This window comes from Podarcis filfolensis, assembly GCF_964270895.1.
Source record: "Podarcis filfolensis genome assembly, chromosome: 5".
Lineage (NCBI taxonomy): Eukaryota > Metazoa > Chordata > Lepidosauria > Squamata > Lacertidae > Podarcis > Podarcis filfolensis.
In genome coordinates, this window is record NC_139608.1 from 60480000 (window position 1) to 60496422 (window position 16423).

Below are 16423 nucleotides of genomic sequence, written 5' to 3' on the forward strand. Positions count from 1 at the left end.
GCAGGAAGGGCGAGATGACTAACTCAGGCAACAGAATTGGGGAATTGGGGAAAGGAGCATCACATTGTTATGCATTTAGATTATTATTAGTGGGCACCATCACTGAGACTGTGCATCACACGCTCAAGAGGTTCTGGACCATTCCTGCTTCCCTAAAATAAATGAATGGACAGCCCTGCCAGCCTCACACTCCAACTCTATATATGCTCACTTGAACTTAGGTTCATTCACAATGAAAGACCAAACTTTATTTTCTGAGTTGCCAAAGCAGGACTAACCTCTTCCTGCCCTTCAGAGCAACTTCAGGCTTTTCTAAACAAGCTGAGACCCTGGATCTTTCCATAAAGGTTCTGTACTCCTGTGCATGTCTGCTCGAGGAGAAGCCCCATTGAGTTCAGTGAAACCTACTCCCAAGTAAGTAAGCGTAGGAATGCAGACTTAAACCATCTTTTAGCTTTGCTTCTCCTGTGCTATTTGTGCGCCTGTACAAAGTACAGTGGTACCTCTGGTTATGTACTTAATTCGTTCCGAAGGTCCGTTCTTAACCTGAAACTGTTCTTAACCTGAAGGACCACTTTAGCTAATGGGAACTCCCGCTGCTGCTGCGCCACCACCATGCGATTTCTGTTCTCATCCTGAAGCAAAGTTCTTAACCCGAGGTACTATTTCTGGGTTAGCAGAGTCTGTAACCTGAAGCGTATGTAACCTGAAGCGTATTTAACCCGAGGTACCACTGTATTGACCTTTACATTTACAAGCAACTGCATCAAAACTGGCAGGAAGCACTGCAAAAAGAGCAGTTCACATTCACATTTCAACCACTTTTGGTCACTTGCTTGTGTTTTCCATTTGACTAGAAGCACTGTATGATTGCCACAGACCTGCACACTTTCTCCACATGGCCTTGCACACTAGCTGGAGGAACCAATGGCAGCAACCTTTACAGCATGGCAAGTTTCACTTGTGAACTGCAGTTGTGCAAAGCAGAAGCTGAGGTGCCATCAAAGAGTACTGGGTGCAATCTACAAGTCATTTCTGCAAATGCCCTTTCCTTCAGCCGCTATTTGCAGATCCCTGCAATTTTAGTTGTTTCCTACTACCGGTGCACCCCCTACAAAAGGGGGGTGCTGGGTAACCCCAACCACATTTAGGTATTCAAATTTGATTTAAAGAACCAAGTGGAGGGGGGGCTACCTTTTTTTAATGGCTCCTGTGTCTTTAACAGCTGCAAAACACACAGATATTCAACAGAGGAAGCTTTTTTCAGCAGGCCAATACAGACTTGGGAGCATAATCTACTGCAATCTAGCTCAGGCACTCTGAAATCCCTACATGGATTGTGTTGCTGTGTAACTCAGTTTCATGGAGGAAGCTTCTGAACCAGAGCACCACAATGACAGGCAATACTTCCTGAGAGCACATCGCTTAAGACACTGTGGCTTTAAGAAAAAATACGAATGGTGCAATAGAAGCATCACCTGTTGTACCAGATAATTAAGAGACTGAAGCCGTTATCAGTGGGTAAAGCTTTTTCCAGCATCTGAAGTGAGACTGCATCTCTGCTTGTCACTACAGCTGTAAAAGGCCCTGGTAGAAAAAGTTGCTAGCCCTGAAATTATTACCCGTCCCTTTCTGGCCTGGAAATGTTTCCTTCCGTAGCAAAGCAATGCCTTTGCAATCTTGCTCCCAGAAAAGCATTTTTATTATATATATTTTAGGCCTACCAAACCCCACTTAACACGCAGATTACAACTGCACCTGGGATGCAATCCAGTTCCCACTGAAGTCAATCGTGAAACTCCCGTGAATGATAAATAAATCAGTATCTCAGCCTGACTTGGAAATACGTGCCACTGAAAATAAGTGGGAGTTGCTTCTGAATTGAATATCCTTGTTGCCTATTCAAAACAGTCCAGGAGTGGAAATAGTATTCTAGTTTTTGTAGCTGACTTCTGTTATGGGGTAGTGCCCTTTACTAAGTCAAGTATGGTTCTGCTTGTGTAGAATACATATATAGAAACTGACCAGATTTTTAAAAAACTCTTAATAAAACAATAAGTGAAGAATATACTAGTTCCAAACAAGAGGACAGAGAGAGACAAAACTCCAAGGAAGTTGTTATACCACCACACCCAAAGGCTGAAATTGTCCAGAGGAGAGGCTTGTTAAATAATTTATTGATTTATACAAAGTCTTTCCAACTGTAAGAGTTTGGAGCCAACCGAAAATCAAGTAATGCAGTTCTTTCTCCCTTATTCTCTTTAGAAAAGAAAAAAAGAAATTCAAAGGAAAGGGAAGATAAACGAAAGCATCCAAACCCCAAAACAAAAGAGGCGAGAAAACCGCTTTTTTTTTTTTACACTAGAAATATACATCACAAAAAAATCTGCAATTTCCTATATACAAAGCGGCTGAGTTGGAATCGGGGACCCATATACAAAACAGTAACAAAATCTTGATTGTTAGGAGCAGGAGAGCTACCACAGAAGGGGGAGAAGGGGGTTGCTGTGGGTGGCAAGTATTAACAACAACAAAAAGGCAGCCGTCCTGAGTACAAATAATTCCACCCCATCAGAAGCTCATTTATTTCCCAGTCAGTTCCTCTGATTTAAAATGAAACTGTATTTCCAAGTGTGCGTAGGATAGGGATGTGACTGGGAACTAAGCTCCACTGAAAACTAAGGCTGCCACCCTAAGCATGGTTACTACAGAATGAATCCCACTCAACTCAGTGGAACCTACTTTAAAGGAAATATGCCTGTTCTTCATGCACAGCTCCACCCAATCTTAGCCATTTTTACTCAGAAGTAAGCCCCAGGGTGGGTGACTGTCAAGGAAGAAGGCTGCATCAGGAGATAACCCAATCCTAAGCACTTTAGCAGCACAATCCTAAACACATTAACTCCAAAATAACAGTGCAATCCCTTACACGTTGCTCAGAACTAGATCCTATTCGGGGCCCTTACTCCAGAGTCAGTTTGCATAAAATTGCATGCAACCTTTACAGCACGATCCTGAGGAGTAAAGTCCTATTGAGTTCAATGGGGCTTCCTCCCTCGTATGAGTGCGTTTAGGATTGCCGTCGAAGAGAATCGCTCCGCATGACAACGTTTACTCAAAAGTAAGCCCTACTGAGTTCAATGGGACTTACCTCCTAGTAAGCAGGCTGAGGATCGCAGCTGAACTGAGCAGCAAAGTCTTTTTCTATTTGGATGGAGCTACATTTTCCAGGGGCGCCTGCTTTTAAGGTCAGATGATTTGGCTGCCCCTTCCCCAAAGTCCATTTGCTCTCAGCAGTTTCCTTTTTTACGCTAATCGGAATAGGGGTCGGTTGGGCATCATGGCGGCTGTTTTGTTTCCAAATGCAGAATGGGGGTAAAAGAGGGGGGTGGGGGGACGTGGCTGGGTTGGAAATGGAAAATAAACCAGGGTCGAGTTACCCATAAAAGTTGGAAAGCTTTTCTTGCGGTTTTTGTGTGTGTGTGTGTTTGGTTTCCTTCCTTCCTGTGCGAGCGACGCGGCTGTGCGCTTGGAGAGTGCGCCCCGTCGGAGAGCAAAGGGGCGCTGCTCCTTGGTTCCCATAACTTAATTCTGTCCGAAATATATATACACACACGTTATTCCCCCCCATACGTGGCGGGCTGTACAAGACGTCGCGGCGGCCAGTCCCGAGGCTGGCTGGGGCTGGCGGCGTCGGCGGCTACCCTGCTTGGCCGGAGAGGACGGGAGGGTCGGGCAGGCGAGAGGGGGCGGCGGGGCGGGCGAGGCAAGGCACGGCCGCAGTCACGACGGCTCCGAGGCGTTGCTGCAGGGGCTGAGCAGGGCTAGCGGGCCCGACGACACCGCGGCGGCGGCGGCGGCTGCCGCGGCCGCCTTGTGCTTCTTGAGGAGCCGCGTGATCTTCTCGTCGTCCGAGTTGGGGTCGAGAGGCTTGTTGTACTCGTCGTCGTCCTCGTTCTCCGAGCTCTCCTTCAGCTTCTCCGTCTCCGAGTCGTGCTTCTTCTTGGCCGACGCCATCTCGGCCGCATGCCGCTTCCGCCACTTCGTCCTCCGGTTCTGGAACCACACCTGCGACGCGGAGACGGAGAGGGAGAGAAAGAGGCAGAAAGAGGGGAAGACAAAAACACACGCACATCTTTGGTCACGCGTCTCTCCAGGGCGCAAGTCACAAAGGTTTAAAACAACAACACCCCAACCCTGATCCGCAGGAGAAACAATCGGGGTGACTACCACGCGCTGGTACCCTATCGAGAAGCAGTGCGGCGCAGCGGTTAGAGTATCGGACTAGGACCTGAGAGACCAGGGCTCAAAATCCCCACCAGACATTAAATTCACTGGGCGAGCTTGGATTGTTGTGGGGATTGAATGAAGAGGGGGAGAAGGGGGGGCTTGGGACTCCTTAGAGAAAAAGGTGGAATATAAACGCCATCAAATAAATCTTCAGAATGCACAGGCCCTGGTCCCCACTTGGGCCATGCTGATGCTCAAAGAGTAACTGCCCTTGGCTTACACATGGAACAGAGTGAATCCTTTGTGTTTATACAGTCACAGTTACAAACCCCACTTTAACCTGAAACCTCCTTAGCTGTGAGTAGGTCAGGGTGGCAGAAGAAAGTTGCGATTTCAGGTTGGGGGGGGGGAACAATAACGCTACGATCTTATGGAATCTGGGAGGCCAAGATTCAGATCCCCTACTTGACCAGTCACACTCTCTCATCCTAATCTACCTCACAGGGTCATTTTGAGGATAAAATAGGGGGAGCATATAGGCCACCTCAAGCTTGTTGGGAGGAAAATTGAGATATAAATGTAATAATAATACTAATAATAACTGTTGAAGTCAGTGAGACTTCTAAATAATCATGGTTGGGCAAAGCAGGAAGGGTTACTGGGGAAATCATTCCTTGGCTATAAATCAGTTGCTCATCAGCAGAACTTTACAAAAAGGAAGCCCTAACGTTTCATGTAAGCTACTTGTCAAAATAATGTGAGTGTACACAAGATTTTTTCATTGAAATGGAGCTTCCTTCCACCTTCATGTGCTTGGGATGAAATTCTGCAAAGCCCTTAGCCTACCATCTCATCACCTTCTTATTTAGAATGTATTCTGGGCTTCCTGAACAAAATGAACCAAACATGTTGTGAGAGTAGACACATTGGAACAGGGATGAATTACTAACGAAGTACTTGCTAAGGAAGCCAAACCACGTCTACTTGGAAGTAAACCCCGTCACTCCCAGATGACTTTTCACAGGGATGTTGCCCCATTAGGTGCTTACTTCCAGGGAACCTGGAGGGCAACTCCTTGACCACCCAGATGTCCCATTCACTCCTAAAATCTTAGAATCCCAACCCACTTGCATTGGGGAAGGGAAGAGCATGGTGGCCCCATCTGTCGGTCAGAAGAGTAGCAGCTGCAGGGAGCGGGGTTTCCTTTCTCCCTGCCAGAAAGAACTGTACAAACTTTGGAACTCAGAACTAGTGCTGAAGCTTGCTTTTCCCCTACTCCCACTCAGTCTTATTTTCCTTTTCCATCACGGCCTTTTCGATAGCCTATGGGTTGCAATCCACTTAGTATTGATTTGGGTTGGGGGTTTGTTTGTTTTTTTGGTGGAATAGAGGGTAAAAAATCCTGTAAATAAATATTGGCTGAATGTAGGCAATTTCATTAGACTCTGTTCTGGCTTGGCCAAAGGAAGGCACACGCAGGCATCTATACCCATCCTATATTCTTTATCTGCATGCAGCTCAACGCCCCGCACTAAGCTCACGATCCACATCTGCAAACCAGGGCACACGTACACACACTAGCCACCTTGGTAGCTAACCATTCCCAAAGACACAGATCTCCGGAATCCTGTCCTCATCCGCATCTTATGCTATCCCATCACTTTGCATCCTATTGGATCCCTGCCCCAAAAGCATCCCCAGTCCTAATTCACACCCCTGTATTTCTCATCCCAGACCTCAACTTCAGCGGCAGGTGGCTTTCAAGCTGGTTCTCTTTAAGTCATGCTCTGAGCTAAGTTACCGGTAATGCTCAATGTCCTTTTGATAGCTGCCTCCTCCCTGCTTATCTAAAAGCAAACCCCACTGAACTCAATGGGACTTATTGCTTAGTACAGTGGATTGTGCTGTTAGGGCAGCTGATTTCATTCCCTTCGTACATACTGGGATGTAAATGACACCAAACCCCAAAAAGGCTTACTTTCATGTAAGCCAAATCAAGCCTTAACAAGGAAGGTGCGACTCTCTCCTGAATCCAGAAATTTCTGAGAGGCATTTAAATCTAGCCACTTTTGAATGAAAAAGGGGGGGGGGAGTATTACTTGTGGGAAAGTAGATCAAATCCTGCAAAACCCACTGAGGAGTAAATGTGCATCATGTTCCAGCTTCAACTGTACAGAAATATGGTATAGAAAGCCAATTTTTAGGCCTCATAAAAGCACGGGGGGTCTTGACAGGAGACATTTGTCTGGTTATATTGAGGTTTTATTACTGGCCTTCAAGAACAGTAGGAAAACCAGCATCTGAGGATGTTATTTCATGGGAAACTGAGTGCTGACAAATGAACTGCTCAAATAAGACACTGGGACCCCATTGAAAGCCATGATGGGAACTAAGATGGCAATCCTAACAGAGTAAGATCCACTGAATGCAATGCACTTTTAAAAACTAAAATTGCCTCTCAATCCAAATGCAGAATTCCTTGTGATAAAATCAGAAAACTATCTGCTGATAATCTTTTTTAAAAATCCCACGTTTTCCATAAACTTATAAGATCATGAGTTTGTAAGCCCCCCCACATTGACCAAAGAATGATCCACCCCATGTTAAACAATTTTGCAGTGCAGTCCTACACGTGTCTACTCAGAAGTAAGCCAGGCTGAGTTCACTGTTTCTCATTCAAAAGTCACTCTATTATGATCGAATCAGATTTCAACTAATGATGAGGAAAGTAGCGGTGTGTGTGTGCGTGTGTTAAAGAGCGAGAAATGCCTTGGCTATAAATATTGTTTCAAATCTACATTAAAAACAACTTATGCTTTTAAAGTGTATTGCCTTTTTAAAGGGGGAAGGACAACAAGACGGCAGAATACACCCCCCCCAATCCCTTGCAAACACATTTTATAATCCGTCCACAACCTTAATAAATTAATTTTCAGTGCAACCTTATACATTCTTTCTAGGAAGGAAACGGATTGAATAGTGGCATTTCCTGCCATATTTGGGATCAGCTTGCTCATCTCTCTGACCTTCGGAATAACTCCAGAAGATCCCTTAAAGAGGACGCAGATCGGCTGATGCCAGTTTATTTGTAAGCGAACATGCTTAGGGCTGAGGAGCCACAAGGTTTAAATTCAGTGTCTTTGGGCTTATCATAATTACGACTTTTAAAAATAATTAGAATTATTAAGATTTTTATTTTGGTAGAGGGAAGACACTAAATCTATCAGATACAGTAAACAGTAAAGCTGTGTGACATCATGCGGTTAGAAAAAATGAAACAAGCTTTAGCTGGCTCGACAAGGCTAATAGCCACGGGCTGTTTCTTAGCACTTCAGTTCTTAACCCCACATATTCTGAACTCATTTATTTACCTCCAAGAGAAGGCTCATAGAGGCACAGCCACTTTGCTAGGGAGTGAAGCCCCACTGAACTGGGAGGAATTTACTTCTAAGTAAACTTGCCGCAGACTGGGACTGCTAGTCCCTCTGAAACCAGCTCCCCTTCGGTGCCAGCACTCTTCCCAGTGCAACCTTATAAGTGTCTACTCAGAAGTAAGCCTACCCACTTTGAGTTCTGAGGGACTTATTCTGAGGGGAAAGAGTTGAATACAGTACAGGCCTGTTTATTCGTATTCCTGCTTGTCTGGGAGTAAAAGTGCCAAGGAAAAAGGGTCACGCTTCTGAGCAGACATGCTTAACATTGCACCGCAAATATGTTTTTTTTGCCACCGGAGCCTCGGGCGCCCGAGATGCTGCTGACCGTCGAGGCGACCGGCAACGGAGGGCTCCTTACCTTGACTTGACTCTCCGTCATTCCCAGCGAGTAGGCGAGGCGGGCTCTCTCGGGTCCTGCCAAGTACTTGGTTTGCTCGAAGGTTTTCTCCAAAGCGAAGATTTGCTGCCCTGAGAAAGTCGGCCGCGAGTGTTTCTTCTTGCCGTCCTTGTCCAAAACCATCCCAGCCTGGGCTGGAGAGAGGGACGAGGGAGCGGAGGGAGAGAAAGAGCCCCGTCAAGCGCCGAGGAAAAAACAACTCCTGGACCCCAAAGCCTTTTGTGCGCGCCGGGCAGAAACTTCCTCGGCGGATCTCATGCGGACCAGCAACCTGAAATGCCGTCGCAAATCCAACCCGCCCTTTCCCGAGAGCAGCCGCAGAGCTCGGGCCCAGCAGGAAAACTTTGCCACCAGCTAGCCTGCAGGAGATGCAACGTCGGGGGGGGGGGAGTTTAAAACAAAACAAAAACCAGCGGCTCGTTGTGTAGGCTGCGATCGGGGCTGCGCAAGACCCTCGAGCTGCTCCATCAGTTTCCCGAAGGCGACCTGGCGAGTTTCGGCTGGCCTTCAGGAAACCGATCCTTGCCGCTTTCATTTCCAGACATCAAAACACCAGCCAACTGGAAGCGACCTTTTTTGAGGTTGCAGATCACGGCGCTGGCTCACTCTCTTTCAAAGGGCCACCCCCTTTCCCTAAGCGAAACGCGCTGCCTCTTTATCTGGGACCCGAGCCCTGGAGCCGCTCGGACAGAAAAGATGGAGCCCCCCCCCAGCACACCTCGCTCTGCCCATCCGCCTAGGGCTCAGCAAACCAATCCATCTGGACCTATTTGCTCGCCTTGTGTCCTGGGAATGAGCCCTAGCACCTGTTGCCTGCGCCCAGAGCCCAGCCGTGCAACTTGCGAAGCGATAGCGAGAAAAGAGGCGCCTCCGAGCATGTGCAAAGTGCTGTTCCACCCGGTCTCTCCTAATGAGCGCAGGGCTTGATGGGCCGGGCATTGGCACCTCTAAGTATCAGGATTGGGGAAGTTTAAAAGCAATCTCCTTTTTCTGCAGAGATCCTCCCCTCCCCCCTCCCAGCCCCGGCTCCTCGCCCCCCCCCCCGCCTTCTTACCGGGACAGGCGAGCCGGGGGTCCCTCCAGGGCGCCCCCTGCATGACTCCGGGCCAGAAGATGGGCGGCCTGCCGGGCAGCTCGGCCAGGGGCTTCGGGTAGCGGGACACGGCCGCCGGGTTGAAGTACATCCCGGCCGCGGCGGCCCCGGCCAGCCCGTTGAGGCGAGGCAGGCCCGTGAGGAGGCTGCTGGCGGCGGCGGCGGCGGCCACGGGCCTGCCCAGGATGTCGCTGATGCCGTGCGGGGTCCCCAGCGGGATCTGCGCGTTGAGTCCGCCCAGCGAGGGCGCCTTGAAGCCGGCCGGGCTCTGCAGGGCGTAGGGGAAGAGCGACGTCTTCATCTCGGCCATGTTGTGCAGCGCCGCCAGCGGGGCGCTGCTCAGCACGAAGGCGCCCGGCGGGCGGTTAGCCTCCATCTGCCCCACGGCTAACATTGGCGGGCATCAAGGGGCGGGCGAGGCCGAGCGGGAGAGGGGAAGGCGGCCCCGAGGGCCGGGCAGGAGTCCGCCGCCTCGCCGACTCCCAGGGAGCCGCAGAAACCAGACTTCGCCGCCTTCTCCTCCTCCTCCGTTCCTGTTTTTGGCGGGAATTCGCCCGCAAGGCCGCTGCAAAGTTTTGCTCCGGTTCTCCTAAGCGCCGGCGGGAGCGCTCGGCTGCCGCGGGTCCTTCGCTGGAGGGCGGCTTCAGCCGCAGCAACTCCCGGCGGGAAGTTCTCCGGCCGAGAAGGGGAGGGAGAAGGAAGGCGGGCCGGCCGCAAAGCCTCGGTGGAAAAACCAGCCACGACAACGCCAATCTCGGCGGCTCAGTTTTCTTCTTTGCAAGCTTTTAATTTTAGGAAATAATTTTTTGGGGGGTGGGGGGAATTCTCCCAAATTTGGAAGTCCTCTCGAAGATCGGGAATTGGTGCCGGAGTATATATATGTATATATTTATATTTTCCTCTTTTTTTCTGCTCCCCTCCCCCCTTCCAAAAAAATCAAATAAATGCTTTTTTATTTCGTTCTTCCCAAAGCAAGGAGTTTTCCCTCCCGGTGAAATGGACTCGAGCGCTTGGAGTCCCGGAGTCGGGACAAGATGCGCTGATAACCTCGCAGGCACCTGCCAGCCGAGCTCTCGGATTGGTCGCGCTCTCTTCCGAGGCCGCTGTTATTGGCCAATGGACGGGCATTCCGGTCTGCCCGCTTTGCATGCGCGTCATGGAAGTGTGTGCTGGAAGGGGCGGGGCGGGGGGAGGAGGGCGCGCGGCGGAGAGACATCAGAAGATTGCGGGGGAGAAAAAGAGCAACATTAAATGAAGGTTCTATTATAAAGTCAAGGTACTTTAAATGGCTGTAAATTTGCCCGCTGATTTATCTTTCCGACGACTAAATAAATCCCGTTGAACGGGAGTTTAGTTAGGCTTAAGGGTCCCCCCCTCCTCTTTTCCTTTATAAGGAATCGACAGTATATATATATATATATATATAATATATATATATATATATATATATATAAAAAGGTACATATTTCATGTTCTCGTAATCGTGCAGATCAGCAAGAACTTTTTTTTTTAATCGACCAGGCAAAGTCACTTTTACAATGGAACTATCCCTTGATTGTCTAACATTGCGTAAAAAACACAAACCAGCAGGGCTTTTTACAGTAAACCAACCGAGTCTAAACGGAAGAGGAGCTGAAGAGAGAAAGAGAGATTGAATTTGCCGTTTGCTGATCTTTTCCTATCCCTCAAGAATTGTCTTCCCTATCTGTTTTCTCACCCGGGAGCTCAATAAATAAGCGTGGAATAAGCCGCAAGGAAGGCTCTTTAGGCGTGTGGCCCGCGAGTCTTTTAGCTCTATTAAGATCCGCGGCGTAGATGATTATCTGTGCGTGACTCTCGCCTCCTTTTATTGCCTGAACTCGCTTCTGATATGTATCAATCTTATCTAGCAAAAGGCCTTTAAAAGAAGACCTTTTGTCCTTATTGATCACATCGTGGACTCTTGTCACCGACCTGTCTCCCCCCCCCACCTCCCCCTTTTCTCTTTCCGACTTTACAGTTGCTTTTTTAAGGCGACCGAGAGGTTGGCAAGGTGGTTTGGAAACTGGCCCCTGACCAACACTCAGCTCGCCCGAGCCTTTGATTTGACGGGCATAAATGACCTCCTTCTGCACCCGCCTAGGAATCGTGCCTTCCTCGGCTATTCCTGATTTTTTAACATTTGAAAGGCGAAGATCAAGAAAACCTTCCGAACATAATTCATGATAGTAGTCAGCCGCCAGTCCTACGAGGTACCTGAAACGCTGGCAAGGTTGACACAAAATTTATGTTGAGTTTTCAAAAAATTAAATAGGGATTTTTCTTATTTAAAACGAGGAAGAAACGGCTCCATGCGTCAATTCTAAACGCGCTCTACCGGGCTTTCAGAATTTCAGCTCCAATATGTATTGCTACTTTTTTTCTTCTTCTTTTTAATGATAACATCCATTCCGGAAAGTAAGTCTGACATAAATAAGTTGCAACTCATTTAAAGGGAATGTAGTCAGGATTAGAATGCTGTCTATTGCTTCTCAGTGATAATTTTCCTTTTTAATCGAGGTGGTATAATAATGTTGGGAAATGTTTCTGAAGAAGCTTGCTTATTAAATTCGTGTTTTTATCTGTCAAAATAGTACCTCAACCCTATTATTTTGAAGCCTGGCAAATGACTCTTAAGGGGAATCCAGAGTGATTCTTATGGTGAAAGGGTCCTTTTCAGAAAGAAAGGAAAAAGCTGAACCCGTGTGATTGTGCGTCAAAACCTGTTTTCAGACGACCACGAAGTAAATCCTGATTTGTTGGCACTACGCTAGTTCTCCATTCTATACAGTGGTACCTCGGGTTACATACGCTTCAGGTTACACACTCCGCTAACCCAGAAATAGGCCCCATTAGCTAAAGTGGTGCTTCAGGGTAAGAACAGTTTCAGGTTAAGGACGGACCTCCGGAAGAAATTAAGTACTTAACCCGAGGTATCACTGTACACCCAATTCGGATGCGTGTTTGCAGCTATTCGGATGCGTGTTTGCACGTTTCCCCCGCAGCAAATACAAGACACGCATCTTAACAGGAAAGGGCTTAGCTGCACGATGGCGTGTGTGCCATGTAATTTGCACTCGTGCCCATAGTGGAGTTTACTTCCAAGTTGCGTATCCAGGATAGTGGTGTCTCCTGACAATCATTTACAGTACTTGGAAACAAATCTCGGATTCTGCCCCAGTATCCTTTTCTTACAACTGTAGCCCCAGAAGCATTAATTAAAATATTTTATTTGGATTTAAAACAACAAAAAAACCCCTCATTCTCCCCAAGCGCAATTAACCGTTACATCTGCAGTTCCAAAGGGGTGGGTTTTGTCTCTAAAAGCAAGGAAACACGTACACCTCCCCTCACTCAGACGTAGAAGAGAGTCTGTGTGCCCGCTGGGAATTAACAGCATCAATGGAGACGCAAGCCTTCTGTGCAGATCCGATCTCGAAAGTTGCCTTTTGATCTGCTGCTCAAGTCTGCTGTTCTCCAGATCGCCCGTTTCCTAGTCTTCACCTCTCGCCCAACACAACCACATCTGGAGGGGCAGGAAAAATCCCAGGGCATTGCTTGTCCAGCCGCCTCGGACTTCTCTCCCGGTTCTTGTATTCTGGGATGCTCGCTGCCCAGTCGAAGCGCAGCTCCGTCGAGGGTCCTCGACGGCAGCTCCTGGCCTCTTCGATACTGCGGTCCGAAGGGAACTTCGGGTCGGGGGCCGGAAACCTATCGATTTCAGGGGGACTCCTCCACACCATCACATCAATCGGATAGGGAATTAGACGGAGATGGTTAGGTGAATAGGCCAACTCTGAAAAGCCATTACTGGGATTTGCTCCGGAAGAGTGACTTCCATTCCACCACCCACCTCACCAAAGTGAGCACCTGCAGCCCCAAATGTTTGCCTTTCGGAGATCAGCTTTGCATCGACCACGGTGGCTTGCTTTGTGCAATGTTCAAGTTCTCAGACTAATAATAAAAGCAACATTTTATGGTTGTTGCTGTTGTTAAATAACGACTTTTGTTGTTAAACAACAACATTTATTATAATTATTGATGAAGAAGAAGAAATGCAATTCCTATGACGTTTGCATGGTTTAAAGTATGGCTGTAAATTTGTAATGATTTTATTGTTTTGCCGTTCTGTAAACCGCTTTGAGGGCTGTTGGTTTATTTTACGAAATAAAACAAATGAAATGTTGATGATGATGATAACAACATACTGAGGGCTTGGGAGAAATCTTGAGAAGGAAATGTGCCTTTCTCAAAGTTCATTCAAAAGTGCGTTTTCTACGGGTTGAGGTCCCTAACAGTTTCTTACGCTTGGCTTTAATGGAGTCTCTGTCGAGATCCACTTTTCTATTCCCTTAGGAGGGACCGGTCGAAGTGAAAGGATCCCACGCCTCCTTTAGCCCTTTGGGATCAAATCCCGCCCAGGGACTGTTCTGGGACTTTTCTCTCTCAGAAAAGAAAGCGTGGGGTGATCTCATTCCCCGACTTGCTGCTGGGCTGCTTCGAGGAGGTCCCGGGAGCTTGAGACGGTGCTGGCGAGAGAGAGAGAGAATATTACATTTTCAATGGAGCGGTTGGCAGAGATACGACAGGAAAAAGATGTATCTCCCCTCCCGCGCCGCCTCCTCCCTCGCAGCCTCCCCTGTCCAGCCAGTAGGAAGCTGCCGGGGGATCTGGCTCTGCAAGACACGCCTACAAAACCTACAATTTCCCATCCCTCGGATCCAAGTGTCGCCCAAGTGTGAGATTCAAGGGACCAGATTCCAGCTGGCGTTGCATTGCCTTGGGGGAAATACTTCTGGCCAGGAATAACATTCCTAGTGAACACAGCACAACTCGTATACATTTAAATCCCAGTGACTTCAGTTTCGGCTGGTTTGTGGATTGGGTTTAGATAAACTGTATGTGTCTTTTTAACTATTCATGTGCTTCTTCTAATGCTAAAAATGCCCTCTATGTCACATCAGGTAAAAGAAATATAAGACCAACCAGCAGCAACCATAGTTTTAGTTGGTCTGTCAACTAGTTTAAGCTCTTCAATAGTTCATCTTTTAGCGGATTAACCAATTAATCAATGACATTTATATACGATTAGCCATTGCATAATCCCAGTGAAGGTGCCTTTTGGAGGATATATTGAGAGAGGGCGACAGGTTTTCCTTAAATGTCAAAACCATTACAATGTTGCCATGAGTTTGTGGGTGCTAGGCATTCCCTAAATTCCTGGGACCAGTAGGTGCTGGAATTTAATTAAGTCTTGTGTACTAAAACTGTGTTAGACTCCCATGTGTTAGAATCTAATCAAGACCCCTGTGCATTATTTGGCTGTGCATGAGACACCTCTTTAACCCCCTGGAATCAACATGTGTTAGAAGCTAATTGAATCAAGCTACTTCACCTTTTGAGGTGATGGCCTGCAGATGAGCCATTAAGGCAACACACAGGATCAAAGGACTAAGCATGAAAAGGCAATTGAATGGGCCCCTCCCTCGCTCTGCAGATAAAAGTCAGGGGTTTAGAATAAGACAGAGTTAGAAGTCATATGGGCAGTAGCTTAGCATAGGGAATTGGGAGTTAAGCAATTGCATTAGTAAGCAGCAAGGTTTGAGAGCAATGGTTGGGGTCTGCTTAAATCCAAGGCTGCTGTGTGGCTATGGGAGAAGCCAGAACCTCTTGACGTATGGGTGCTAGGCATCCCTCCATTGCATGCTCGGGTTGTAAATAAGCCATATATCACAAAAGAACCACCATCTCCGCTGTGTCTCATTTTCCAAAAGGAAACATGGACCCTGAATGGGTGTCTGGAACCTTGCATTACTCTGGAGAGTGGGGTGGTATAATATAGTATAGTAAACAGAAGCTACCATTTACTACACGGAGGCGTACCTAAGGGTTGGCAAAAACTGGCCCCGGCTGGAATCTCAGGCCCAGCCCCCACCCCCCCACCCAAATCACCTATTAGACAAATGGAGAGTATGACATACATGCATGTGGCAACATACCACCGCTTTTCTTCTCTGCGGTAACATGATTTTGGGGGGAGGTGGGGGGTGCGCTGATACATCTCCTTGTTAAGGAAGCAAGGCACCCTATGTACTCCTCAGCTACTGCTAGAAGGAAATGCAGGCTCTAAAGGTTTGGGTTTATTCTTCAATTCACACATCACTTTCCACAAAAAAGTCCAAAGGCAATTTACAATCAAAACAAAAACAAAAATACTGTAAAAAAAAAGAATCACACTTACTGTCAAGTTTCTGTTCTGTTGTCCCTTCTTCTTTCCTGTCCACCTCCCTTCCATGTCACCATCCTTGACTGCCCTGCCACCCCAATATTTTCTTCAAGTTGGTGCCACTGACCTGTGACCACGTACCGAGGAACTGCAAGGAAATAATACCACCCAGAAACATCCAAAAGGTTTCCAACTCTCTGCCAAACCCCAGAATCTGCATTAGGGCAATATAGAAATGCTACAAAATAGTGTGCAGTGTGGCAAGCTTTTGGGTTCCTCAGAAGGCCTCACCAGACTAGATGGTAAACAAACAAGGGAGGCAGAGAGTTGGCTGATGCTGGAGCCATGCATGGATGAAGACTGCATTCGTCACTGTCTTAAGATGGATGTGGACAATCATTCTAACTTAACACAATCATGGAACTATGGGCCAACAAGGCTACTTCTGTTTTTTTCCATTTTATTTTTAAGAAACCCACCTATTTCTTAGTGCACCAGGCCTGCTTCTCATAGGAACTGGAGTGGCAGGCATTACAAATAGTTTATGTAAATTGTTTTCTTAAAAAAAACAGTATGAAAATAAAACTCACGATCCAATATATTAATTTTTCCCTCTTGGGCACCTGTGATTTTCCATGCTGTTATCACCTTTCGGAATGCAATAGATAATTTATATCTGTCATCAACAGCACTTGTTACTCATTAATTAGGTATTTGTCCTGTTTATTGACTTGCTTGACTTGGTGAACATCACCAAGTATTCTGCGAAGAAATATATGGCTCTTCTCTTTCCAGCCCCTGTGGCCTGGGCAAAAAGCCTTTATATATTTGCATTATATGTTTGCCTTTGGCACTTCTTTCATTAGGGAGAGATTCATGAAAGAAGTGCAGCATCACTGCAAAGTCTGAAGATTTTCTTTGTGACAACCCAGAAATCTGTTAAAGCGTTTACGCATCTGAGGATCTTGGCTTAAATGGCTTGTGGATCACATGGCTTAAATGGCTTGTGGATCACATGGCCACAT

The 16423-nt window shown here is 47.3% G+C and overlaps 1 protein-coding gene across 2 annotated transcripts; it reads right to left on the reverse strand.

Moving 5' to 3' along the window:
• Positions 1 to 2145: 2145 nt before the first annotated feature.
• Positions 2146 to 10235, reverse strand: NKX6-2 (NK6 homeobox 2). 2 transcript variants are annotated; one of them, XM_083617066.1, is made up of 3 exons: positions 9116 to 10235; positions 8023 to 8190; positions 2146 to 4068 (listed from the first exon to the last, which is right to left on the reverse strand). In XM_083617066.1, the coding sequence occupies exons 1-3, from the start codon at positions 9546 to 9548 to the stop codon at positions 3701 to 3703; spliced, it is 969 nt and encodes a 322-aa protein (XP_083473192.1). In that variant the 5' UTR covers positions 9549 to 10235; the 3' UTR covers positions 2146 to 3700. The 2 variants fall into 2 exon arrangements, with proteins under 2 accessions (XP_083473192.1, XP_083473193.1); XM_083617067.1 differs by having other exon boundaries at positions 8023 to 8195; positions 9116 to 10224.
• Positions 10236 to 16423: the final 6188 nt, after the last annotated feature.